Source organism: Callithrix jacchus, chromosome 1, assembly GCF_049354715.1.
Source record: "Callithrix jacchus isolate 240 chromosome 1, calJac240_pri, whole genome shotgun sequence".
Taxonomy (NCBI): domain Eukaryota; kingdom Metazoa; phylum Chordata; class Mammalia; order Primates; family Cebidae; genus Callithrix; species Callithrix jacchus.
The window spans coordinates 35,888,983-35,916,039 of NC_133502.1; the positions used below are offsets into that span (position 1 = coordinate 35,888,983).

The 27,057-nt window shown below is 32.7% G+C and overlaps 1 protein-coding gene across 50 annotated transcripts in view; it reads left to right on the forward strand.

The window, feature by feature from the left end:
• RBM26 (RNA binding motif protein 26) overlaps positions 1-27,057 on the forward strand; it is a 95,934-nt gene that overhangs the window by 57,083 nt on the left and 11,794 nt on the right. For 34 of the 50 annotated variants that reach the window (XM_008979207.4, XM_078339858.1, XM_078339248.1 and 31 more), the window contains 6 exons: positions 5,871-5,996; positions 6,340-6,414; positions 7,800-7,967; positions 9,639-9,743; positions 13,573-13,773; positions 16,449-16,535. In XM_008979207.4, the coding sequence (XP_008977455.1) occupies positions 5,871-5,996; positions 6,340-6,414; positions 7,800-7,967; positions 9,639-9,743; positions 13,573-13,773; positions 16,449-16,535 (762 nt within the window). The remainder of the gene's footprint in view (positions 1-5,870; positions 5,997-6,339; positions 6,415-7,799; positions 7,968-9,638; positions 9,744-13,572; positions 13,774-16,448; positions 16,536-27,057) is intronic. The other 16 variants (XM_035295541.2, XM_078340302.1, XM_078340257.1 and 13 more) reach the window with 1 other exon arrangement.

The window sequence follows — 27,057 nt, forward strand, 5'->3', positions numbered from 1 at the left end:
TAAAATTATGTTTGAGTACCTCTGCTTACTTAAGAGATTCATGAAGAATAAAAGGTGACATCTGTGTATACTCTTCTTGTTAGTTTTTTAAAACAGACTTGAGACTGTCAAATTATCTTGCTAAATTCCTACTAAATTCTAAGGTGAACTGAATAACCAATGGAATATTTAATCTTTATCATATCAACTTTAGATATCAAATTTATGATACAGGATATTATTGTTCTTTACTCATTCTTTTTGCAATGTAAAAATATATCTTGGTTTCTTTGCATGATATATTAACATATATACCATGGAACTTTTAAAAGGAAAATTGTGTCATATAATTAAAAGAATATTGTGTGTCACAGAGAAACTTCAGCTGTTGATTTAGCAGCTGCCATTGTGTAGTGCTAAGCATATCTTACTGTGTTTCCTTTGATTTTTGAGATTAGGATTTGTCATGTAATTTTGTTATTTTAAAGATTAGAGGGATTTTTGATAGTTTTCTTAACTGTTAACTTGTTTTAATTTTTAATGCATTGACCTCTGTCAGGGTTATTACCTGGATTATTTTTTTACAAGAAAATGTGAAATTAATTTATCTTAGTGTATTAGCTTTGTTGAACTTTCTAGTAACTAAGCTATTTGTGTAGCAAAAACTCGTGACTAACATATTTTTTACTTTGATGTTTGTTACATGTTTCTCTGCAAGATTTTTAATCTTTCTTTTAATCCTTTTCTCTATTCCACTTATATGTGGAATCTTACAAAGTTGAACTCATAAAAGCAGAGTGTAGAATGGTGGTTACGAGAGGCCAAGGGCTGGGGATTGTGAAATGTTGGTCAAAAGATAAAAAACTTCAGTTAGATAGGAGAAATAAAGAGATCTATAGTACAGCATGGTGACTATAGATAGTAACAATGTGTTGGCATACTTGAGATTTGCCACGGAAGTAAATTTTAAGAGTTCTCACAACACAAAAAAGTGAGTTAATACACATATTAATTAGCTTGACTTAGCAATTTTACAGTCTATATATTTTAAACAATGTTGTACATGATAAATATAGTCTTCAACATATAGTTATTTGTCTAATGATTTTTCAATTTGATGTTTATTGTAAGTTGAAAATATATTTTCAATTTTAATGATATTTCAACTTACAATGGATGTAGGCCCTCATATGATAAGGAACATCTCTAAACAGTTTTTGTCAATTAAAAGCATAACATTTTTTAAATTACAAAAAAAGATAAGATAGATCAGTGCGTTAAAAATACTTTGTATTCTTGGAATTTAAAAACTATTAATATCTAAAAGTATGTATAAATTTAACTTTAAACCAAAATTCTATTTTTCTCGTCAGAATTCTCAATTAGGTTTCATACAGAATGCACATCTATGTGTAAGTGAATATCATAAATGAACATTCAGATTTACTGAACAGGTGATTATTTACTTACTATGAAAACTGACCATACACTAACTGTATTAATATGCTTTCTACATGTAACTCCTCAGATATTATCTTTTTATTGCTTTAAACCAAGGTATTTCTGCTTAAAAAACATGTTGGAGCTACTTACTGTGAGTGTGGCTGTTAAACATCAATCATAACTGTATTTGTATTTAATTTCTACTTGGCATTGGTTATTTGAAAATGATACTTGATAACTTAATCTTACAAAATACTTTTTTCCTCCCATTCTTATCTGTGAAGAAGTGCTTTTCTCCTTCTTTACAAGTACTAGTAGTTATGCCTGGTAATGTTTTATGTAGGAAATAAAATAAGGAGATGTTAATGGATTTTAACCTCTATCACTGTCTTTTTAGGGAAAATAATTATTAGTGCTATACATTTTAACAACACGGCACAATACTTTTCAACTTAATTTCTGAGTTCAGCACAGCAAACCTGACAAGATACGACAAGAAAGGAAAATTATAGATCAACATCTGTCATAATCATAGACACAAATATCCTAAACAAAATATTAGCGAATGTCCGGTGATACATAAAATACATAATCATGGCCAGGTAGCATTTATTCCTTGCAGAAATGCAAGGTTGATTTACCATTAGAAAAATCAGTTTAATTGACCACTTTAGTAGAATGAGGGAGGAAAAAACCCTAGATGATTACATCAATAGAGAAAGCCTTTGATAAAGTATATTAGTTACATTAAACACTCTGCAAAGGAGTAATAGAGAAAAACTTTTAATTTCATGAAGGAAATCTGTAAAAAAAAGAAAAGAGAAAAAAACTGTTACAGCTAATACAGTATTCAGTTATGAAATATTGACCGCTTTTCCTTGAGATTGGAAAACACAAGGATGTTTGTTTGCATCACTTTTTTTTTCCCCAGTATTGTACTGGAGAGACTCACAGGTGTACTAAGGAAGGAAAATAGAGTAACGATTGGAAATGCAACATAACTGTTACAGATGACGTGGTTGTATATATAGAAAGTATAAAATAATTCATACACAGTTGGAATTAAGTGTAGTAAGATATATAGGAGTAAATATGTAAAAATTATAGCACATATAGAAATGCATTTGGAAAATAGAGATGTAGTTTTTTGGAGAAGTCGCTGTGTTCTTAGGAATTGGAGTATCTTCTTTTCTGTTGGGCTTGTTACTTCCCTCCACTGGTTGCATTTTTAATAGATTTTCGTCTTTTGAAAATACATGTATCTTTTACTATCCAAACTAATCTCTAGAACCAAATAGATTCAAATAGTGAACAATATAGTTACTGTTTATAAAACAGATTTTTACATTTTAACACCTCTGACATTGGGCTGTGTCTTATAATTGTTAGCCACAGGTTATGATTGGAAGCCTTTTTTTTTTTTCTTTAATAGGGGTATATAAGTGATAGCGTGTCTTACAGTAACTGAGTTGTAGGCTTGTGAGTCAAATTCATGGATGTTCCGGTTTTACAGAATGATGTTCTTGGATAAAAAGCAAAATAGGAATGCTTCTAGGAATAAAGGAGTCTTAATAGATACTTTCATTCACTCTGAACCAGCACTCCTTAGTTTGATGCTAGATGTTAAGAATGATTTGAAAAGGAGTATTTTCACTCAAACTGGAGAAATTCTTGGTCAAATAAATTATATGGGTTTGTTCTGGGCTTCTCACTGCTTTTATTATGAAGATAATATAAATTTTAAATAGGAGAAGTGGGTTACAATATTCATTGTTTCCTACTTAAATAATTGGAATTTTTGGGGGTGGGTGGAGATCACAACTTTTCAACTTGTTATGGAACCCTCATGAAGAAAATAATTTGTGAAACTTAAATTAGACTATGTTTTCAGAGGTTTCTCTACTAATAAAGTTACTATCTCATCTTTGTATAGTCATATGGTTTGGCTGTGGTAAGTTAGCATGGAAGAAATTTTTCTCTAGAATTACAAAGAATGGTCACTGAAGTCTCACCACAAACAAAATCTTCGTTTAATTTGTTGAGTGTGGTGGCTCACACCTATAATCCCAAAACTTTGGGAATCCAAGGCAGGAAGATTGCCTGAGCTTAGGAGTTGGAGACTAGCCTGGGGAGCATGGTGAAACCCTGTCTCTACAACAAGATGAAACATTAGCTGGATGTGGTGGTGGGGAACTGAGGTCCCAGCTATTCGGGAGGCTGAGGATCACCTGAGCCCAGGAGGTAGAAGTTACAGTGAGTCAAGATATGTGCCACTGCACTCCAGCCTGGGTGACAGAGTGAGGACCCCCACGCCCCATCTCACAAATAGAATAATTGATAAAGTTTTAATAGACATCAAGTATTGTTAAGAAACTTAATTTTTTTAGTTAATTTTTTTTTTTGAGATGGAGTCTCACTCTATTGCCCAGGCTGGAGTGCAGTGGTGTAATCTCAGCTCACTGCAACCTCCGTCTCTCAGGTTCAAGCAGTTCTCCTGCCTCAGCCTCCCAAGTAGCTGGGATTACAGGCACAAGCCACCATGCCTGGCTAAGTTTTCTATTTTTAGTAGAGATAGGGGTTTCACCATGTTGGTCAGTCTGGTCTCGAACTCCTGACCTTGCGATCTGCCCGCCTTGGCCTCCCGAAGTGGTGGGATTAGAGGCATGAGCCACCGTGGCTGGCCAACCTGTATTTTTAAATGTCAGCCGTAGTGTATGAAACTGGTACAATTATAGTGTTTTAGATTTTTATTTCATTTAGAGGCCAACAACTTCTTGAGTACTTAGAATAGTGATTTGTGATGTTTCCTAATCAAATTTCATAATGAAAGATTAGAAAGTAGTCTTCAGATTGCTACTTGTTATAACCAGATGTTAATGTTTCAGTGGCTAAAAAAATAGGGCTATTTTTCTCATTTATACTTTTAACCTTATTTAGGTTATGAACTCCTGTAACACTTTAGAAGCAATGTTTTTCCTCTGAAAAATTGCAGCGTTCACACACATGCTTTCATGTTTAGTTTTACAGCATTTATAGATCGCCCTGCAAGGATCCCTAGGCTTTTTTTTTTAAAGAACCAGTAGCCAACCAGCCTATGGAACTCAAACTGTTTTGCTTTTGAAGGATATAAAAGGTAGCCAATACTTTGTTGTTTTGAACTGACCCTTTTATAGAAAATGTTGTCTATTCTAATCTTTAATTATTTCAGTTTAGTGTAAAAATGTTTTTTGAGTACTTACCCTGCGCCTGGCACTGTGTATAGCACAGAACCAAGTTACAAAACAAACAGGCCAGGCATGGTGGCTCAGGCCTGTAATCCCAGCACTTTGGGGGCCGAGGTAGGCAGATGACTATCAGGAGTTCTAGAGCAGCCTGACCAACATGGAGAAACAGCATCTTACTAAAAATACAAAAAATAAGCTGGGCGTGGTGGCGTATGTCTGTAATCCCAGCTACTCGGGAGGCTGAGTCAGGAGAATCGCTTAAACTCATGGCAACAGGATCAAAACTTGGTTTCAAAACACACAAAATCTCTGCCCTTTTGGAATGAATTTTTGGGTTTGTAAGGATTTTAGATACAACATCATGTTCATCTTCTTCTTTTATAGATGGTCAAACTGAGGCCCAGGATGATACTTGATCTTACCCATGGTCTCATAATTAGTTGGTGGCAAGACTTAGGTACTGGGAGAAGCACAGAAGAGAAAGGCATAGTCTTTATGTTAATGCCCTTACAATGTAGACAGGGGAAAAGACACATTAATTAATATATCATTACGTCTTTTTTTTTTTTTTTTTTTACTAAATAGCTAACATTAACAAAAAATAGTTAATACCATTCTTATCTAATAGCCAAAGGGATAAAATTTCATGTAAGGATCTGGGTAGAAGAGAGAAATGATTCAGGCCTTGTAGAGGTCTTGATTGTATTAGGCTGAACCTGAGCTGGGTTTTGGGGAATAAGGTCAGTTCAAGCAGGAGCTTTGCTACCAAAGGAATGGAGAATGAATGCAAACAGGGTATGTTTCTGAACTGGAAATTGCAAACGATCATGTTAAATTGAGGGACAGCAGCCAGTTTCCTTTTGTGCCATGTTCTTGAGTGTGGTTTTTCTTTAGTCACTACAAATAGTAGTAAATATGTTCAACAATTAATACTTTCTCAGTGATACAGTAGTAGCATTGTTTTTCTTTTTGACATTTTTATATGTTTGTCTTTTTCTCTATTGGTATTTGATGTTAATTTTTTTAAATTTTAGAACTTATTATTCATTTATACTCTACCTTTCAAATCACCAGATATGATTTTGTTATAATTAAAACATACATTTAGTTCAGTGTGTTTTGAAACTGAAGTTTTAAAGTAGTGATTTAAAGTGGAGTCATATAGAAAATAGGGTATCATGAGTGGGTGATACATTGTTTTAAAAGTTGAATTTGTATTGGTAGGTGTTGTCTACATCTACTGGCCTAACAAAAACAGTGTATAATCCAGCTGCTTTGAAGGCTGCACAAAAAACCTTACTTGTTTCCACCTCTGCAGTTGATAATAATGAAGCACAGAAAAAAAAACAGGTAAGTACAACTGGTATAGTATAAAAAAATTTTGCACATAGGAAAGTTTTTCTTTGTATATGTGTTTTTTCAGTGCTTATCACAAAATAAGACTAAAAGGGTGTTTGTTGGCTGCAGCTGAACCTTTATTTTCCATAGTATAGCAGTAAATATAAATTTTTTTTGAAAGAAAGGTTCTCATGATTAATCTTTGAAACTTGCCTACATATTTTAAGTTTTACCTAGAAAAACTTTGCATATAATTTTTGTTGACAGGCTTCTGGAATTATAACCATTTCTCTTCTCTTGAATAATAATTTACCCTTAGTAATATTCAAATGATATTTTTGATTCCTGACTCTAGGAAGCGTTGAAACTTCAGCAGGATGTAAGGAAAAGGAAACAAGAAATTTTAGAAAAGCACATTGAAACCCAGAAGGTAAAATATTAAAGTTAGATTTGGCAAAATATATTTGCAAATGTTATAATTTTGAGTCAACTTAATCTTATACTATCTAGTCATAAACAGATTTACTTTAATTGGTAATGGTAAAACAAATATCAGTGATAATATATTAGAGACGAAGAGCATATATTAAATTGTGGGTATACTTTAGTACCATGGTTATCAACATAAAATGAAATTAAGGTATTCATCTACCTGTGTTGCTGCACAGTAGATTGTTCAACAGATAATTAAATGGAACCTTTTTTCTCAGTATTGATATGTAACTTTCTTCAATAGCTTAGAATCCTCTAGTCCTCTGTTGTTTAGTATAGCAGTCAGTAGCCACATCTAACTATTGAGTATTTGAAATGTGTCTATTCCAAATTTAGATTTGCTGGAATATAAATACACACTAGATTTCAAAATGTAGTACCAAGAAAAAAGTAAAATATCACAATAATTGTTGAAATGTCACATTTTGGATATATTTCTTTAAACAAAATATTTTATTAAATTGTATTTGTTTTTATGCTTTTAATGTGACTACTAGAAAATTAAAAATTACTTATGTGACTTGCCTTCTTTTGGACAGTATTACTCTAATTTATGACATTTAATTAGTCTCAGTTCTTGATTATGTCTAGTAAGAGGGTTTAGTAGTATAACATTTCAAAATATTGAAAATACAGAAACTACATTTTGATGTGAAATGTATATCTTTTCTAATTTAAAGTTGGATATAGTTGATTAAGAGAAATCACAGTGTTTCACAAAACCAATAACTGAAGCCATCCTGATTCAGGAAACTACAATAATCATGTGGCTTCTTTTACCCTATATTATTTTGCTTACCTTGTTGTTTCTTGTTCATATTGGGAATATCATTCTCAGGTGAAAAAGTAATTAAATATTCATTTTTTTCTAATATCTCATTGAATGAAAGGAATCATAAAACTTTTTCTCTGGTTCTTTCTGGGCTGCATATTACATTGATAGTGGGAATACTTAGAGGCAATAACATCATCAAATGGGTTAGACAGTGAAATTATTAACATATTTTTCATATTGATAATTTTTTAGTGTTAGAATTGAGTTTCTTCTGGTTGTGTGCTTTGAACTTATGTTCTGAGAGACCCAAAATAGTAATAGTTCTTCACAAAGTTAGCCAGGAGTAAGACTTGAATTGAGATATGGTTAACATCACTAGATGTGCTGTTCTGCTGTCTTTAGATAATTAGTGGTTGTTAGCCTTCTCATGAATGCATAAACTAAAAAAAAATAGTAATATTTATTTTTAAACTTCCTTTGCAGTGTTTGTTTTGTTAATGGTAGTAGAACTAATTAGCTTTATTTTTCTCCTTTTAAAAATTTGGCAGATGTTAATTTCAAAACTGGAGAAAAACAAAACAATGAAGTCTGAAGATAAAGCAGAAATAATGAAAACTTTAGAGGTTTTGACGAAAAATATTACCAAGTTAAAAGATGAGGTCAAAGCTGTTTCTCCTGGACGCTGTCTTCCAAAAAGTATAAAAACCAAGACTCAGGTATTTTAATTTGTACTGTTCATGTTATTACTTATTAAAAAGCATTAAACACTACCTTTTTGAGTTTTTCTTGTAGGTAATATCTTTTGTTCAAAATCTGACCATTGTATATTCCATTATTCCCCTGCCTTATATAAAAAAATAAGTACAAACAAGTAAACTCTACTAAACTTTTAAATTCTGTGAAGTTATAGTTGGAAAGTCAGTAATTACAAAAGTAGTCATGGGTAATCTTGAAAAGGCATCTTGAGACAAAGTGATATAGGTATTTGACCGCTTGACAAGGGTTTAAGTTTTATATTACATAATAGTTGTGGTATAGAGGGTTAATAACAGAAAAGTATTACCATACTGTATAGAACAAATTGATTGAAAAGGGGAAAATTCAGATAGATCAACCTATTGGATACAAATAAGTAAGCAAGATAGTTTTAAATGGTAATAAGTGATTAAGAAAAAAAAAAACAGTGTTATACAATGTTCATACTTGGTTTGTCTGTATTTATGTATATATGTATAAAGTCATGGCTGATGTTTTTTAAATTCAAATTCAACACCACATGGTTCTTCCTTTTCTTAGTTCATATTTTATCTCTATTCCCATAATGACAACTTGGTCCCACTGATACTAATATATTATTTATTAACACAATACTGTAATACATTCAAAGTAGTTCCAAAATTGCTACAACAATGCCACTTCCAGCAACTAACTAAATATAAAATTCAAAATTTTTTTACATTCTTTACAGCCTTGCTGTATTCCACTAAAAGTGTAAAGTCAGCCTGGTCAACATGGTAAAACCCCGTCTCTACTAAAAATACAAAAAATTAGCTGGGCATGGTGGCGCATGCCTGTAATCCCAGCTACTCAGGAGGCTGAGGCAGGAGAATTGCCTGAACCCAGGAGGTGGAGGTTGTGGTGAGCCAAGATCGCTCCATTGCACTCCAGCCTGGGTAACAAGAGTGAAACTCCGTCTCAAAAAAAAAAAAGTGTAAAGTCAGAACTGTGTTCTAAAATTACTTCCCCCCCATTTTGTGTAGTTGTTATTAGTTTGATAATATTGAGTCTATTTGCATTTGTATTCAGTTTCAATCCCCTCTCCCTGGCCCCCATTCTTGCTTATTGTATTTTATTTTTTGAAGAAGAAAAACAATTCTTAGGGTTCAAAAGCAAAACTATATAAAAAGGAATACATAAAAGATCCCTTACCCTTTGATTCCTGGCACTCTGTCCCCGCCCATCCCTTGTAGGTCACTAGTATCATTAGTTCTGGTTTATCCTAGTTTTTCTTTTTATAGATATATGTATGTAGATAGATATGTTTCCTACATAAAAACATATTTTGTATTGCTCGTTAGCACCTTGGTTTTTTAGGGTTTGCTTTTTGCTTTTCCTTTCAGTTATTTCCTTTAAATAATCCCATATCAGTCTATATAATTCTCCTTCTGGCTGCTGTATGGAAAAGGAATTATAGGAAAATCAGTGAAAGTAGCAACAAGTTAGGGAACTATTGCAGTATTGTAGAGGTGTGTATTTTGGCTTGGACGAAAGGTTGTACTGGAGATATATATAGGTTAAATGGGATGTGTTAAAGTTCTTTTAAAAAGTTTTATATCAATGCAGGATAATAATTACTGTCATCTAAAATATTAATCACTATTTTTTAGATGCAAAAGGAATTACTTGACACAGAACTGGATTTATATAAGAAGATGCAGGCTGGAGAAGAAGTCACTGAACTTAGGAGGAAGTATACAGAATTACAGCTGGAAGTATGTTTCATCACAACTACACAGTAGTCTTAAAGGAAGCAAATGTAGTTGTAGTGGTCAGCTTAAAAATATATTGCCTTCCCTTCATTCTCATTAAAAATTGTTGGTAATCCCTGACATACATATTGGGATATTAATATAGGAAAGAGGGAAGACGTCAACAAATTTTTCAGAGCTACTAGATAAAATCTTACTTAATGAGAAGTGGCAGTAATTTTGCCTAATATCCCCGAGTTCTTCCATTTCTAATGAATTTTATTTCTCTTCTATTTTTGGTCTATCCTTCCTGGGATAGGAAACTTATAATAAAGGCTTTTCATATATTCTTATGGAGATATTCTTTGCATATAAATTGAGTTGCTGTAAGTATGAGAGTTTTAGTTGGAGAACTATATTGAGAACTATTTTGAAGAATATGTTTACTTGAATTTTGCCTATAGATGGTGCTGTGGATGTTTAGAAAAGAAATAAACTTTTTTTGTAATTTAGTTAGGTGGTTATTTATATAAAAACCGATAGTGAAATTGATTCCTATTATATAACACGAGAGAGAATTTTTGAATAGCAAAATGATGTTCAGAAATTGGAATTATATTTTGAAATAGACATTGATGTCATTAAAATAGTTGCCACATGTCTATATCATGATTTGATACAGGAATTTAAGGTTTTTATACTTGAGATTATTTTTCTTTATCTGAGATTCTTTTTTTCTGAATTTGTTGGTAGGCTGATCATTTTTTATGACACGATGGAAATCTATTTTAAATACTGTCATCCAGGTATTAAAGACTTAACATTTAGTAGCTACCAGACTTCCCTTAAAGCTCTGTTTTCTCTGAAAGTCATGAGAAGCCATAGGATGTTGTCCTAAACGTGCATCCCTTTGCATTCTCTGAAAACTCGATATGTTTGCATGTGTGTCCTGCCCAGTATTTTTTTGGGGGGAAAAAACAGTTTGAAAAAGATAACTTTTATGTTAATAGAGAAATTGTGTTTTTCCCATTGTAGCGATTTCATGCCAGTATTGGTGGAATCTTCAAACAAAATAGTATTTAAAAATGTTCTGACCCATGACTTAAATAAATAATAGCATTACCAAAATTCTTTATTATTGTGTGTTTTGCTTTTTTATTGTAACATAGCTAAACACTGAATGGCAATTTTTGTTTTTCCTTTATCACAACTTATGTTTAGTTTTCAGTGAATATTAGTTTTATGGAGTAGTGCAGTACTTCCCAGAGTGTGTTCATTTGCTACAGTAATTAATTCATTAGGTGTTAATAGAAAACTGGTGAAAAAACGTTCTTAAGCTAAATAATACAACCTTGGGACAGGTTGTATTGGACATGCGTTTTTACTGTGGGGTTTCTTAGAGGCTTTTAATTTCTCAATCTTTAAAAATACATATTAAGTTTTCAGTGTTACTCAAACTTATTTGTCCATGGACCCCCCTTTTCAAGGAGCATTTTGAAGCATTAATATTCCTCAGAAGATACTTTGGTATATAATGTTCTATTACTAATATTAATCCTTGGGCTTTAAAATTTATTATGTATTGTTATATTGACAAATGGAAAGTTATGTATAATACAAAATGTTATGTTTATGTTGAGAAGTAATTACATCAAGCTAACATATCCATCACCCCACATACTTGTGATTTTTTTTTTGATGAAAATTGAACATTTAAAATCTCTCTTAGCAGTTTTCAGGTATACAATTATTATTATTAACTGTAGCCACCAACCACTGCTGTACAATAGATCTCTAGAACTTGCTCTTCCTATCTGACTGAAATGTTGTATGCTTTGACCAACATCTTTCCATTCTTTATGCCTTCACAGCCCCTGGTAACCACTATTCTGCTCTCCGCTTATATGAATTTGATCCTTTTAGATTCCATGTAGTAAGTGAGATCATACAGTATTTGTCTTTCTTTGTCTGGCTTATTTCACTTAGCATTATTATTTGGATATTAGATGATTATTTTAGCTAATGTTAAGATTAACTGTCTTGAGATGAAGAAACTGAAATACCTGCACTAGGAGAGATTTGGTAGTTGTGTCTGCTTGACACTTCCATTTGGATATCTCACATCTGAGACTCAACATCTTAAAAATTTTGCTTATCTTGCTTCTACACCACATCTATACAGTTACCCAAACCAGAAATTTGTCAGTCTTAATTGATCCTCCCTTTCCTTCAGCATCTATATCTAATTAATTACCAAATTTTACATATGTTACTCCTAAATGTATCTTAAATGCGTTTATTTCTATCTCCATTGCCACCACTATAGTCTGGACTTTCTTCTTCAGGTCTTCTGTAGTGGCATACTGAATGGTTTCCCAGTTTCTTTTCTTTCTTCTACTCTGTTCTTAAAACTCTAGCCAGAATATCCTTTTCAACACTAATTTGGTTTTATCACTCTTTTACTGCTTAAAATCTTTTAATTGGTTTTCATGGCTCTTGGGATAAAACTCAAAATCCTTAACATGATCCTTAAAGTTATGCCTCTCCAAGTTTATCTCTACATCCAGCTAGGCTGGATTGTATTCATTCTTTGGGAAATTACATTCCTTTCAGCCTTGGTGCCTTTTTTCATGCAGTAACCTCTACCTGATTCTTGCTTTTTTTCTTTGTTTTTTCTTTGATTCATTGAATAAGTATTAAATACAATCCACCAGCTACTGCTGGGGATAAAAAAGAGAATAAAATGGAAACAAAAAATGCTTTCAAGGAATATTTATTCTAGTGGGTTATTCACTGCAAATCTTTAAAGTTCTTTTCAAATCTTAAAAGCATTTATTCACATTTTGAGTCACTTCTCATTAATATAATACATAACTTTGTTGTTGTTGTTGTTGTTACTGTTATTGTTACTGTGTTTTCTGAGATGGAGTCTTGCTCTGCCACCTGTGCTGGAGTACAGTGGCATGATCTCGGCTCACTGCAACCCCCGCCTCTCAGGTTCAAGTGATTCTCCTGTCTCAGCCTCCCAAGTAGCTGGGACTACAGACATACGCCACCATGCCTGGCTAATTTTTTGTGTTTTTAGTAGTGACAGGGTTTTGCCATGTTGGTCAGGCTGGTCTTAAACTCCTGGCTTCAGGTGATCTGCCCACCTCAGCCTCCTGAAGTGTTGGGATTTCAGGCTTGCACCATCGCTCCCAGCCATAACTTAGTAGCTTGATGCCTCTTTACTCTTAGGATTTGAGTTTCATGAGGGTAAAGACTTGCACACAAAACATGCTCATTAAGTATTTGTGGAATGAAGGAATGGTGTGCTATCCTCATACAGAATAATGTGGTAGAATATCCATTGGTTCTATAATGATATTAGTAATAAGTAATTAAAATGATTTAACTACCTGTTGAAGTCAACTGGCAAACAAATAGAAACATTATATTTGAAAATCATAACTGGAAAAATTATTTATTGTGAATGTAAATATTACTTATCTGTTTATTAGCCTGACTTCTGAAGTAACATTTAACACTGGATTATCAGGAGCTGGAAATATACTTGGAAATCAGGAGTTGCTGATCTTTTTGTGATATATCCTGATATCTTAGAGAGCAAGAACTTAGAAAAAGGCACATTTGGTAATTCCAGAACTTCAGTGTTATATTTTTGTTTCGATTAACTAGCCACCTAAATTCGCTTACACCAAACTAAAACCCTAATTTAAATTATGTGGTCCTTTTATAGGGCATTTGAATACATTGTCAAACTGCATTAAAGTTATTCATCTGCCAGAGTGTAATGCTTGGCTTGTGTTAGTAATTGCAGCATTGTTTAACCTGTGTGTCTGATCTCTTCTAGGCTGCCAAACGAGGGATTCTTTCATCTGGTCGGGGCAGAGGAATTCATTCAAGAGGTCGAGGTGCAGTTCATGGCCGAGGCAGGGGGCGAGGGCGAGGGCGAGGTGTGCCTGGTCATGCTGTGGTGGATCACCGTCCCAGGGCATTGGAGATTTCTGCATTTACAGAGAGTGATAGAGAAGATCTTCTTCCTCATTTTGCGGTACTTTCTTACTGCTCAACGAAACAAATACTGATAATCATCATTGGGGATAGTAGACATAATTAAAGAGGAAATTATGAAAAGAATATGAGTAATTTCAACCTGTTAGTCTGAACAAAGGGTTTGACTAATCTTTAATTTTTTTGTTAATTTGAAAACAGAAACTGTAGGATTTGTGTAATTATTTAGAAGAGGCATTACTATTCTTATACCGAGTAGGCCATGAAACATTATGAGATGAACAATATAAACTTTATTGTTTCAGAGAGGGAAGTCTTGTGGTTTAGTTTGATTTGATATTTACATTTAAAGAAAAAGTTAACATACTACATGGGCCATGCAGATTTTTAAAAATTAAAATTGGGTTTGTGTTTGCTAAAAATTTATTCTTGATCTAGCTGACCCAGTATTGAAACAACATAAAATTTTGACCTGTGATCTTGAAGTTGCCTCAGTAATTGTCAGGGTATAAAAAAAAGAGTCTATCTAAAAGTAATAGATTGACCTACTAGAAGGGAGAATAGGATTGTATTCTCTGTTAACCCATTATTTAACTTGGACTGCCTGGGATTTATTAGGCTGATGTTCAAAATGGAGATTGTACCTGCTGAATGGCCCTTTCATCTTAAATGCTGTGATTCTTAGTGGTATCACAAAGGTTGGTTACTAAACATCAGTTTTACCCTCAGGATTATATTTAATAGTGGTTGCTCTGGATATAGGAAGGAAATAATCACTTCTTTATCCTTAAGGCTTTTACCTGTATCAGTTTAACACAAAGTAAAGTACAGACATACTTTATAATCAAATCACAATTTATTAAGCACTATAAATACTTTAGTAACTTAGAGAAGTATCATGTGGGCATATGATATAAAAAAAACAGGAAACTTTCATGAAGTAGTAAACTAGTTTAGATCTAAAAGAATAGGTAAACTAGTAGGTAGGTACATAAATGATTTAACCTTTTGAAAATTCAGACTTAGGTGTTTAAAAATCATATTGTAGGCTTGCAGCAGTTTTGGATATTTTGTCAGGACATATGAAGATATTGACAGAAGTGATTTATGCTTAAGAAATAACTAAAATGATTAGTATTTAAAAATGAGGAGTCTAAAGTCCTGTTCTTGATGGATTTAAAGAGATAAAGAAAGGAATTAGAGAACTAGAAAGCTTGGAGATAATCTTGCCCAACTCTTCCGTGCTGTGTGTGTACCCTACTTCCACACCTTCCACAAGAGAAAGGAGATCCAGATAACTTGTATGTTGTATATCGTTTTATAGCTAATCAGGAAATTAACAATGAATGTGCTAAAATAATCCAAACAGGAAAGGTGAGTTTGTTGTGATTACGTTTTGGTGAGACTAAGGTGCTTTTGGCTTGATAAATATTCAGAGCCTCTAAATGAAAATTCTAACATGCATTTGGACATTCAAATTTCACTCCAGAGTTAACAGTGATAATTCACATTTAAATTACTAGTCTTAAGTAAAAGCGTAGGTTTAACTGAAGTTTAGCTTCTCTCTCTCAACCTATAATTTGAACACATGATGGATGTCAAAAGAAAATATTTATATTATTTAATATCTATAATATTAAGGGACCATTAACTATTACAAATTGTGATTAACAAAATGCTGTCTGTATCTTCCAGTACCAGTAGTAACAGTAATAAAAATTATAGCTAAAAACCTATAGAGCACTTATTTTGTGGCAGGTACGCCTTCTGAGTGCCTTATAATAATTCATTATGAGTTATTTGGATAAACTTGTGAGGTAGGTACCTTTATTATGCACATTTTAGAGATGAAGAAAATGATGCATGATGAGGTTAAGTAACTTTTTTACACAGCTAATAACTGGTAAAGCTAGAATCTTGGTGGCTCTAGGACATTCTCTTTACTGTGCTCTATAGAACATTTCTGTGGTATGTGTGGATCTAATGAAATTAGTTACAATTTTTGGGGGTATAAGAGGGAAGGCATTAGTAATATATAAAGGACTAGAATTTTGTGTGATAAAGGTTGCTGTTTGTAGAAAAATCCTTCCACATATAAGGGAAGAAATTCAACAAACCAAAAACAGGAATAATATAGTGTGTTTAGCTTTTAACTGTTCTAAACAATAAAGTATAGTGGAGTTATATAGTAAGCAAAAGCATGGTCAGTTAGAACGTTAAACTTTTGAATCAACAGACCTAGAATCTCATCCCAGTAATTAACAATTACTTTGGGGAAGTTACTTAAATTTTCTATTTCTTTCTTTCCCCATTTTTTGGAAATGATACCAGAATTTTGAGGATTCAATATGTTGCTTAAGAAAGAGTTTATCTTGGGATTGGTTTAATAAGTATAAGAGGAAGGTTCGTTAGCAAGGAAGCTCAGGCTTTGACCATTATTTTTTTCATTTAAAGCAAAAATAGTTCAATCGAGTATAAGTTTTACTAATTCTTTGAAGTGTGAGTTGTAAATAAGATTGGGAGTTAGGGCCACCTTCTATCTTACAATATCAAGGACTAAAATAAATTACTCACCATACTTTTCTGTTAACCATTATGAATTGTTATGTATTCTGGGTTATATTTATTAGTATTTTAATGTTTTTTAATACCATTAGGATTTTTGGATATTTCAAAATATTTATTTGGAGGAAATACTTTTTTTTTAATTTAAAGCAATATGGTGAAATTGAAGATTGTCAGATTGATGATTCTTCACTTCATGCAGTAATTACATTCAAGACAAGAGCAGAAGCTGAAGCAGTAAGTTTTAAAAATAATTTATCAATTCAGATTTAAATGATTTATAAGTATTACTTTTAAGTTTTAATACAAATTAATTTTTTAACTTAATAATATGCTTTGACAATAGGTAGAACACCTGAAGTGGAATTTATGCCCTCAAAGAATGTCCTAATGCAGTTAGGCAATCCTGTGTATAACATAATAAAATTAAAATGCATATTTAGTCACCAAGTGGAATGTCAGATTGTGTTGTCGTGAGATATCAGGGATTCTCTTTTCTTTCTTTTAGGTAGTAGATAGGGCCACCCCACTACCCATTATTCTTTTTTTTTTTCAGCTGACCCAAAACAGGATCTGCTTTGTCAGAATGAGTGGTGAGGGATAAGGTACAAGCAGTTCTGATATCTGCCATCTTAATCATTTCTCATTTACTGCTTATTCGTCTCATCAGGTTGAAATCTAAAAAAAAGTGTCCCTAAGTTCAGCATATCCCCATTTAGACTTCTCTCACTTTTTGCCCAAGACATGTATATACCTCTAGCTTAGTAAAGTTATCTTGACCCATCAATCTTGAATTGTCTTTCTGAGTATTGACTGGAATATATGTAACCGTGTCTTTCATTTGGGTTTCAAAGATTTGAAAAAGGAAAATGGGAGTAAGTGTGGGGGATTCATAGGAGATAGGAGCTCTTTGTTTGTTTGTTTGAGATGGAATCTTGCCCAGTCACCCAGTCAGGAGTGCAGTGATGCTCTCTTGGCTCATGTCAGCCTCCGCCTCCCAGGCTCAAGCAATTCTCCTGCCTCAGCCTCCCAAGTAGCTGGGACTGCAGGTGTGTGCCATCACACCCGGCTAATTTTTGTAAAGATGGGGTTTCACCATGATGGCCAGGATGGTCTCCATCTCCTATCCTCACTATCCGCTCGCCTTAGCCTCCCAAAGCGCTTGGGATTACAGGCATCAGCCACTGCGCCTGGTCAGGAACGTTTTTTGCGCTATGTGTTCTTTCCTTAGGACTTATAGAGAAGATAATGTAACTGTTTTGTCCTTGGAATTGTTCTGAGGATGAAATAGTTTTTTAAATGAAAGCAATAAAAGAGAGATGCTTTTCAGAAGTTTTAAGTTGATTGTAACTTAAATTTTGAAAAAAACCTCTAAATTTATTTATGCCCTTTGTAGTGAATATTCTCAGCCAGCACAGTGGTCCATTGCTTACCTGATAGAAGTTGCCCTTGGGGCATTGTAACCAGTATAAGACTGTGGGACCCTTGAAATAATCTAGTTTGGGGGTTGGAGGTAGGAAGTAGCACATTATTTTTTATAAAATAGGAATTCTTGGTATTGGGATATTTTCTTTTTAAAGCTAGTTTTGAATAATCATTTCTTTTAACAATCTTTTGTGAAAGTAAAAAGTAATTTAAAATAGATGAGATTTTAAAACTTTCTTATAAATTTGTATGTTCGTATGTTATATTGAAAAAAGTAGATCTTTCATTAAATGTTCTTTCCAGGGTATTTTTAAGTGGAAGTTTAGAATAAGCTTCCTTTCAGCGATGGCTTCAGTTGACAGTTTTTAGTCTATTGCTAGATAGGTAGTTTTATGTTCTATTTATTTTCCAGGGAATAGTGGTATTATAAAACAATGGTAGTTATTACTATACAAATGGTTAAAATATTACCAAATTTATGGATTTAGTAAGAACTTTAAATATGTACTACTTCCCTTGCTTGTTGCTTATATAGCTGAGAAAAAATTAAAACCTCTTGCTTCTTAAATCTTTGGAAATTTTGCACATGGAAAGACCTATTGACACATACCTTCTTTCTTGCATCTTGCTTTTTGTGCCTTAGATGATGCATTTTTTGGAATGAATAGCAATTAGAAATACCAGGCATTAATATATAAGGAAGACTTTAACACTGAATTACATGGAGATTGAATAAGTGACAGAATAATTAAGGTCAAGTTCGGTCTAATGAAAGTTACCTATTTAGAGTAAACAGCTTTAGTTGGATTTACTTAATAGGCTAGAAAGAGTAACTACCAACTGCTATGATAAGTGTTTGGATTTTTAGTTATAAAAGTTGTTAAACCATAAATGTGTCCTTAAGCCAGAAAGTTTCTTAAAATTTTGTAAAGTTAAAAAGAACAGAAAATTAAGTTGAATCCTATCTTATATAAGCAGGATACAGGTAGAGCAGTGGTCTTCAAACTTTTGGATTTCAGGGAATAGTAATGTTTAGGAATTTAAAAATTTGTGTGTTTGTCATAGAGATACCAATTTTTTTATTTTGCCAGGGAAAAATACTTTAAAAATACAAAACAATTGTCATATACTGTCACCGTTGTTACATAAAATAAAGGAAATTTTAACACTGAAAATGTAGGAGAACATACACTCACAATAAAGGATAGGCCTTCCTGAGAAAAGAAAATTGTCAGCCTTTGCCAATGTTTATTTTCGAATACTACATTGTTTTTATTCTCTGAACCATTGTCCTAGATGAGTGAATGAATTTATTTTCTATACTCAATAAATGCATAGTATTTCAAGGTGAAAGTATAGGAATAAATAAGATAATTGAGACATTCATATAAGTGAAAAGTGAGAAATTTTCCTCAGGAAAAGTATTAAAGCATTTTAAAGAATAGAAATATAAGCAGAACACTTAGCTTTAGCTTAAGATGGTTTATAGTTTGACTTGTCCTGTTAGAAGATGGTTCCTGTTACTTTCTTTCTTTTTTTTGTCTATCATCACAACGTCTAAAGTTGGGTAAGTACTCAGACAGGAGTAAAGAAGTAGTCTCTTCCCGTGACTGATTAGAATATTATCTTTTCTACACTGAATTATTACTATGCCTTTGGAGGAGTCCAAGATCCTGTTCAGAGTAGGAATAATTAAGTTGCTATTTGAACAATCAGACCAAAAATGACACCTACAGTCCCAAACTCAGGTACAATTTTTTATATCAGAAGGTAAGAGGAAACAGGCATGGTGTTATAATCCCACCCCTTTGGAAGGCCAAGGCAGGTGGGAGTTCTAGACCAGCCTGGGCAACATGGAGAAACCCCCTCTCTACCAAAAAATACCAAAAAATTAGCCAGGTGTGGTGATGAGCACATGCAGTCCCAGCTATTCGAGAGGCTGAGATGGGGGGATCACCTGAGCCCAGGAGGCAGAGGACACAGTGAGCTGAGATCATGTTACTGTGTGTCTTAGAGAGCAAAGAAATAGGGGGAAAGAGAATCATGCTTTACTAAGTGGATTCAATCAAAAGAAGTAAAATTATGTGCATATCAGAGTTTTTGTGTGTGTTTTTACTGATAATAGTTATTAAGTACTGCTATGTAATGGGCACTGTGCTACCAGAATTAGTAACTTGAGGTCTGAAGATTTTGGGAAAGTGGCCATGTACATTGAACTCAAGAGTTATAGAACTGGAAATCTTCCTTTGTAACTTCTAAAAATTAGATTTTGCATGTTTTTTAAAATTTGTGATTATATATAATTATATATAGTTGTGTTCATAACTCCTGCTTAAACATTCTGTAACATTACAAATATTAATAAACTTGCTTTTAGCCTTCTTTTATATATTAGTTTTATTATTGTTACTAAAAATGTAAGGAACCATAGGATTGCAGCTTAAACACTTCGGTAATTATCCATATCTCAAGTCAGTTTTCTCCATAGTGTTTGCAGAACACTCTTTCTGCAGGAGATCTCCTAACAAAGGATTCTCTTGTCAGATAAGTTTGCGAAAGACTGCATTTGTATATTCCATTTAGAATTATAGTGTAAATGGATTAAGTCCAGAGGTAAGCAAACCAGTTTAATTTTGTTTCACCCAACATCTTTCCAAAATTAAATGTTTCCAGAACATCAGAACATTTTCCATGTAAGATGTGGAATTCACACTTTTCATAGTGTTTTTCTCCTTCTTAGATCTTTAGCCTTTTTGCTTTTTGTTGTATATATGCTTTTCTTAATTTACTGTAAGCTTTGAATCAATGTGTATAAGAATGGATAGTCAAAGGACTAGAGGCAAGCCTCTGAATAAAATATTTCAGCTTTAAAACTCAATTTTTGTGTACATTTTATAGTATAGAAATTAGAATTGTAAAATGTATTCCCATATGCACATCATTGAGCTTCAGCAGTTATCCACTTAGGGCCAATCTTATTTTGTCTATATTTCACTTACCACAACTCCCCTACTCCTTATTTTGAAGCTATTCACAGTCATTGTATTTCATCTGTTAATATTTCAGTATGTGTTGCTCAATGATAGAGCCTTTAAAAAATACAATGCTATTATCCCACCTAAAATTTATATTTCTAAGTATCAAATATCTAGTCAGGGTTGGCATTTGTCTTAATTTCTTGTAAATTTATAAGAAAAAAATTTAAAATAAAGATCCAGATAAGGTTCATATTTTGATATGGCTTGATTGCTGTTATGCAGTCAGAAACTCATATGTAAATATTCTATGGGTACAAAACCATTCTTCCCAGTTCTTAATGTTGAAGTTGTTCCGTCTTTGGCCAGGAGACTACAGGTTGGCTCCTGAGTGCTTTTGACAGGACCCTGTGGTTTGTGATAGTTTTGTTGCTTCTGGTATAAGGTGTTCTAGGTTGATCTTAAACACTGTCTCTTCTAGACCTGGAATTGACCACTTCTCTGAGGAATTTTGGTTTATTTATTAGCAAAGGTATTTAGACACTACAATCTGGGTACTAGAGGTACACATTACTATTAAGTATGTTACTGTCACTAATCCTTTTCAGTCAGAGCTGGGGGTTAAAAATTATACACATATATAAAGGTAAAATAAATTTAGAGCTCATACTGATACTTTGCTTTTAATTCAGGGCTATAAAGTTTTTAATACATATACATATATACATACATATGGGTAGATAGGTAAAGATAAATTCAGAATTCATTCTGATACTTGTTAGTTCTAGACTATATGTTTTTTACTTAATCTCATGGGTCTTAATGTCTGCTTTTTTCCACTTTTCTCACTGATACCAGCATGCTGGGTCAAAGGATCTGTACATTTAAATTTTTAATGAAAATTACCCACCATACAGGTTATACTTATTTGACCACCAAAGATAATATGAGAGTGCCTTTTTCCTACACTCTTGCCATAATGTGTGTGCTACCTAGTGGTTTTACCACTTTACTGACAAAAAAAATTCATAGATAGGTAATCTGTCTTCATTTTTATCACAGTGAGGTGTCGGAGTTTTATCTTCAGTTTTATCAAACTGAAATAGCCACTTATTTAGATTTTAATTCACTTTTATGATTGTAGTTTTCACATGTTTAATTAAATGCTATTTGTTTTTATTTCTATCAACTGTTAATGTCATTTGCCCATTAAGTCTATTTTATTTATTTATTTATTTATTTATTTACTTAATGAATGCAGGAGCTCTTTGTATATTTGGAAATTAGCTTATAGGTTATATTTTTATGAATTTTCATTTATGCTGTATTTTCCACAATAATAGTTAATTGTCCAGTTAATCTCTTTATAGTTTGAAAGGCTTTCACCTGTCTGAGATGATAAACATTTTCCCTTGTTTTTTCTAGTCGTCTTATGGGCTTTTTCTTTCTTTTAAAACTTTACGTTCACTTTAAAAAAATTTACACGGAACTTATTTGGTCTAAGGAGCGAAATAGGAAGACTAGGTTTCATTAGTTAAATCTAATTTTTCCAAGCTTACGTGTGAAATACATAAATTTCCCAGATGTTTATCTGGGTATGTTCAGGAGTCTTCCATTGATGTGTATGTGCCTGTTTCTCCCTGTTTTAGTTAAACTAGCTTTCTAGTATATCTTAATAGTTTGTCAGGGCAGTTGTTTGGATTCCCTCTCACACCCAATTATTGGTCATTTTCAGAATCTTGCAGGTATGTTTTATGTGTTTATTTTTTATATACACTTTTGAATAAGTTTAGTTTCAAAAAGATAGACTAAATTATGGGAGAATGAACATAATACTAAATTTTTAATACTAAATTTTCCTCAAATATTAAATCTTAACTGTAAAACCTCATTTTCTTTCAAGTTCTTTAATACTTCTTATATTGTAAGAGCATTTAATTTTTTTTTCATATAGCCAGTTTATATTACTTACTAGTTTTAAGGTTGTTTAAAAAATTGATTAAATTTTAGATTCAGGGAGTACATGTGCACATTTGTTAATGAGTATATTGCATACTAGTAGGGATTGGGGTTCTAGTGTATCCATTACCCAAATAGGAAACATGAAAAATTACCCATTAGGTAATTTTTCATCTCTCTTCCACCCTCCCTGCTTACGGTTTCTTTATATAGACAACATATATTGCTTATAAATTTCCCCATAATAATTCACTTTTTATTGCTATTTTAAATGGGATCTTTTGTTCCATAATATTTTCTACTGGTTCTTCATATGTAGGAAGACTGTTCATCTTTCTTTATTAAATATGTAACTGCTATCTTACCAAACTATTATTTGATGGTTTTAATTTTGTTCACTTGGGTTTTTTGGGTATTCATTTAATTTATCTTTAGTTAAAAAATGATAGTATTCCCTCTCTCACATTTCTACACTAACTACTTTCTGTTAATTGTTTACCTTTAGAAAAATACTAAAAACATCAGTAATAATAGTGCCTTTTTTGCGGAATGAAGATACTTCTAGTATTTTTAGTATTATGTGTGATGCTGGCTTTTTGTCTTAAGGTAGAATACAAATGACTGCTTTATTAAGAGCTTTTTTTGAGACAGGTTCTCACTCTGTCACCTTGACTAGAGTGCAGTGGTATGGTCACTGCTCACTGTAGCCTTGACATCCTGAGTTCAGGTGATCCTCCCGCCTCAACCTCCCAAGTAGCTGGGATTGTAAGCACAGGCCACCACAGTTGACTAATTTATGTATTTTTTGTAGAAATGGGGTCTCACCATGTTGCCTAGGGCGGTCTTGAACTCCAAAGCTCAACCAATCAATCTGCCTGTCTCAGCCTCACAAAGTGCTAGAATTACAGGTTTCTGCCACTGTACCCAACACAGAAATGAATTTTTATAATGCATTTTGATATTTTTATAACAATGATTTTTTTTCTTTTTCATCTTATTTCATTGTACTGCTTCTAACTATTCTCTCCTGGTTTAAATCCCATATTACCGGTTTTTGTTTGTTTTTGAGACGGAGTCTCACTCTATCGCCAGGCTGGAGTGCAGTGGCATGATCTCAGCTCACTGCAACCTCCACCTCCCGGGTTCAAGCAATTCTCTTGCCTCAGCCTCTTGAGTAACTGGGACTACAAGGTGCATGCCACCACATCCAGATAATTTTTGTATTTTTAGTAGAGACTAGGTTTTACCATGTTGGCCAGAATGGTCTCGATCTCTTGGCCCCATGATCCACTCACCTCAGTCTCTCAAAGTGCTGAGATTATTGTATTTTTATTATATTTTTTTGAGACAGAGTCTTGCCCTGCCACCCAGGCTGGAGTGCAGTAGCATGATTTCCACTCATGTTGGCCAGACTGGTCTTGAACTCCTGACCTCGTGATCCACTCACCTCAGCCTTCCAAAGTGCTGAGATTATTACAGGTGTGAGCCACCATGCCCAGCCTGGGATTATTTTATTTTTTAAAACCACTAAAATCTCTTCCTTTTTCTTTCTCTTTCTCTTTCTCTTTTTACTTTACAAACTAATCTTATTTTGGGAGGGATACTTTTGTCAGGTATCTCTCTACATTTGCATTGGGAAGCAAATTTTGTCTTCATCTGAGACTGATTTCCCCTCTTTCATATTTTGTGGATTTTTACATTTAGCTCTACTTTCACCTTTTTGACCACTACCTCATTTAAACTTGATGTTCTTTAATATTTTATAAATGGTTATATCATTTATTGTTTAAGTATTTTTTAATGAAATTTTGAAGTACATACATAACCCTTGCAGCACTGCCATAGTACACTTTAAAAAATTATTTGTATTAATTGTATTATTTGTACTGTGAAAAGACAGCACAAAGCAGATAATATGGTATAGTTCAGAAATAGAACTAAGTTTATACAGTCATGTGCCACTTAAGAGGGTTATGTTCTGAAAAATGTGTTGTTCAGACAATTTCATTGTTGTGCACACATCACAGAGTATGTTTACACAAACTAAAATAGGATAACCTACTACACAACTATACTATATGGTATAGCCTGTTGGTCTTAGGCTACAACTGTGATACTGTGTTAACTATACTGACAACTGAGGCAGTTGTAACACAATGGTAAGTATTTGTGTAAGTAAACATAGCATAGAAGCGATAGAGTAAAAATAGAGTATAAAAGATAAAACATGGTATACCTGTATGGGGTACTTGCCATGAATGGCGTTTGCAGGACTGGAAATTGCTGTGGGTGAGTTAGTGAGTGACTGTAAAGGCCTAGGACATTACTATACTATTTTATAAACTTGTACTTTAGACTTTACACTTAGGCTATACCAAGTTTATAAAAGCATTTTACCTGTCTTTAATAATAAATTAACCTTAATTGGTTATAACTTTTACTTTTAAACTTTACAATTTTAAAAAATGTTTTGATTCTCGTAACATCACTTAGCACAAAACACAAACACGCTGCAAAGGTGTACAAAAATATTTTCTTTCTTTATATCCTTATTCAGTAAGCTTTTTTCTATTTTTAACATTTTTATGTTTTCCTTTTTAAACTTTTTAATTAAAAACTAAGAACAAACACATAAATTAGCCTGTGCCTAAACAGGGACAGAATCATCAGTATCACTGTTTTCTACCTTTACATTTTGTCCCACTTGGAAAGTCTTGAGGGGTAATAGCACATACACAGCTGTCATTGCCTGTGATAACAATTCCTTCTTCTGAAATACTTCCTGAGAAACCTGCTGAGGCTGTTTTATAAATAACTTTTTTTTAAAAAGTAAGTACAAGTATACTCTAAAATAATGATAAAGTGTATAGTATAATAAATATGTAAACTAGTAACAGTCACTTGCACCCATTTTCAAGGATTATGCTGTACATAATTGTTCATGCTATACTTTTATATGACTGGACTGGCAGCACAGTGGGTTTATTTACACCAGTATCACCATGTGAGTAATTTGATAGTTATAAGGTCACTAGGCAATAGGAATTTTTCAGGTTTATCAAAATCTTAGGAGACCACTGTTGTATATACAGTCATTGTTGATCAAAACATTGTTTACAATGCATGACTTCATGAGGATTTTAATGGATCACAAAGGCAGTGTTTTAAATCAAGGCATAAAACAAGTTATTCATTAAATGATATTGGGAAAATTGACTAGCTCTTTGGAAAAAAGACAGCATTATGTCTTTTTTTAATGTCCAAATTAAGTTGGATGAATTTTTTTTTTTTAATACATGAAACATTTAATACATGCCACAAAAATTTTTTTTAATAGTAAAACCCTAGGGATTTTTTGAAAATAATCTTAATATCAAGAGGGCTTTTTAAGGTATGGCACAATATTCATAAAGGAAAACATTGGTAAATTCCAGTACATGAAGAATTTAAAACTTGTTCATGACAGAAATGAGCAACAACAGCCCCTTTCTCTCCAATAAAAGGTGCATCATAAACAAAATCAAAATCCAATTGGGGAAAATATTTTGTCCGAAATATCACCAAACTTCATTCACTTAGAAAAATACTAGCAGGACAGATTGTGAAAATATCAAGAAACATTTCACTTTTACTAATAGAAAGTCACACAAGATGTACAAATATACAAGGTTCATATCTGTAGAAATTGGTTTAATGATGCTAGCTATATAATATATATGACTGTACAAGTAAAGTGACAAAATTGTTGGAGAGGACACTGAGAGATATTTATGAAGAGAATTGGGTTAATAATTTAATTATGAAGTTATAAACCAGTAAAGTATATGTCCTTATACGTACCATAAATATTTGTATACAGAAATTCTTTTAGTGTGTGTATAGAAAAATATATGTAGGATATAACTGAATTCCTTACAGAATAGTGGTTATCTCTTAGGGTTAGGGATAATCTTGGGCTATGCTTTTTACAGTATGTGGTCTGAAATTTTGAATCTTTATAAAAAGTAAAATGGGTGAATTGCAGAAGGAATTGCTTAAACTTTAAAGATTTTATGTTGCAGTTACCTGAAATATTGGTTTCTGGAACTTTTCTAATTATTATAAATACATAGTTTTATCAAAATGAAGGAAATTATGGAATATGTTTCTTATAACATCTAAGTTCTTAGTTTTCCTGAATAAATTTACATCTTCAAAAAGCAAAAACCCAGGTAGTTCAAAAATTTACAGGGCCTAATTCTCAAGTTTGTAATGGAGCAATATTAATAAACGGTTTGAAAATCATCTTGTAAATAATCTTAAAGTTGAAACTCTAGCAGGTTGTAGGCTCATCTTATAAATTTGAGGAAGTATGTGCTGAATATAGAGCTGTGTAAATTTAGGTCATCAGAAATTTGTGT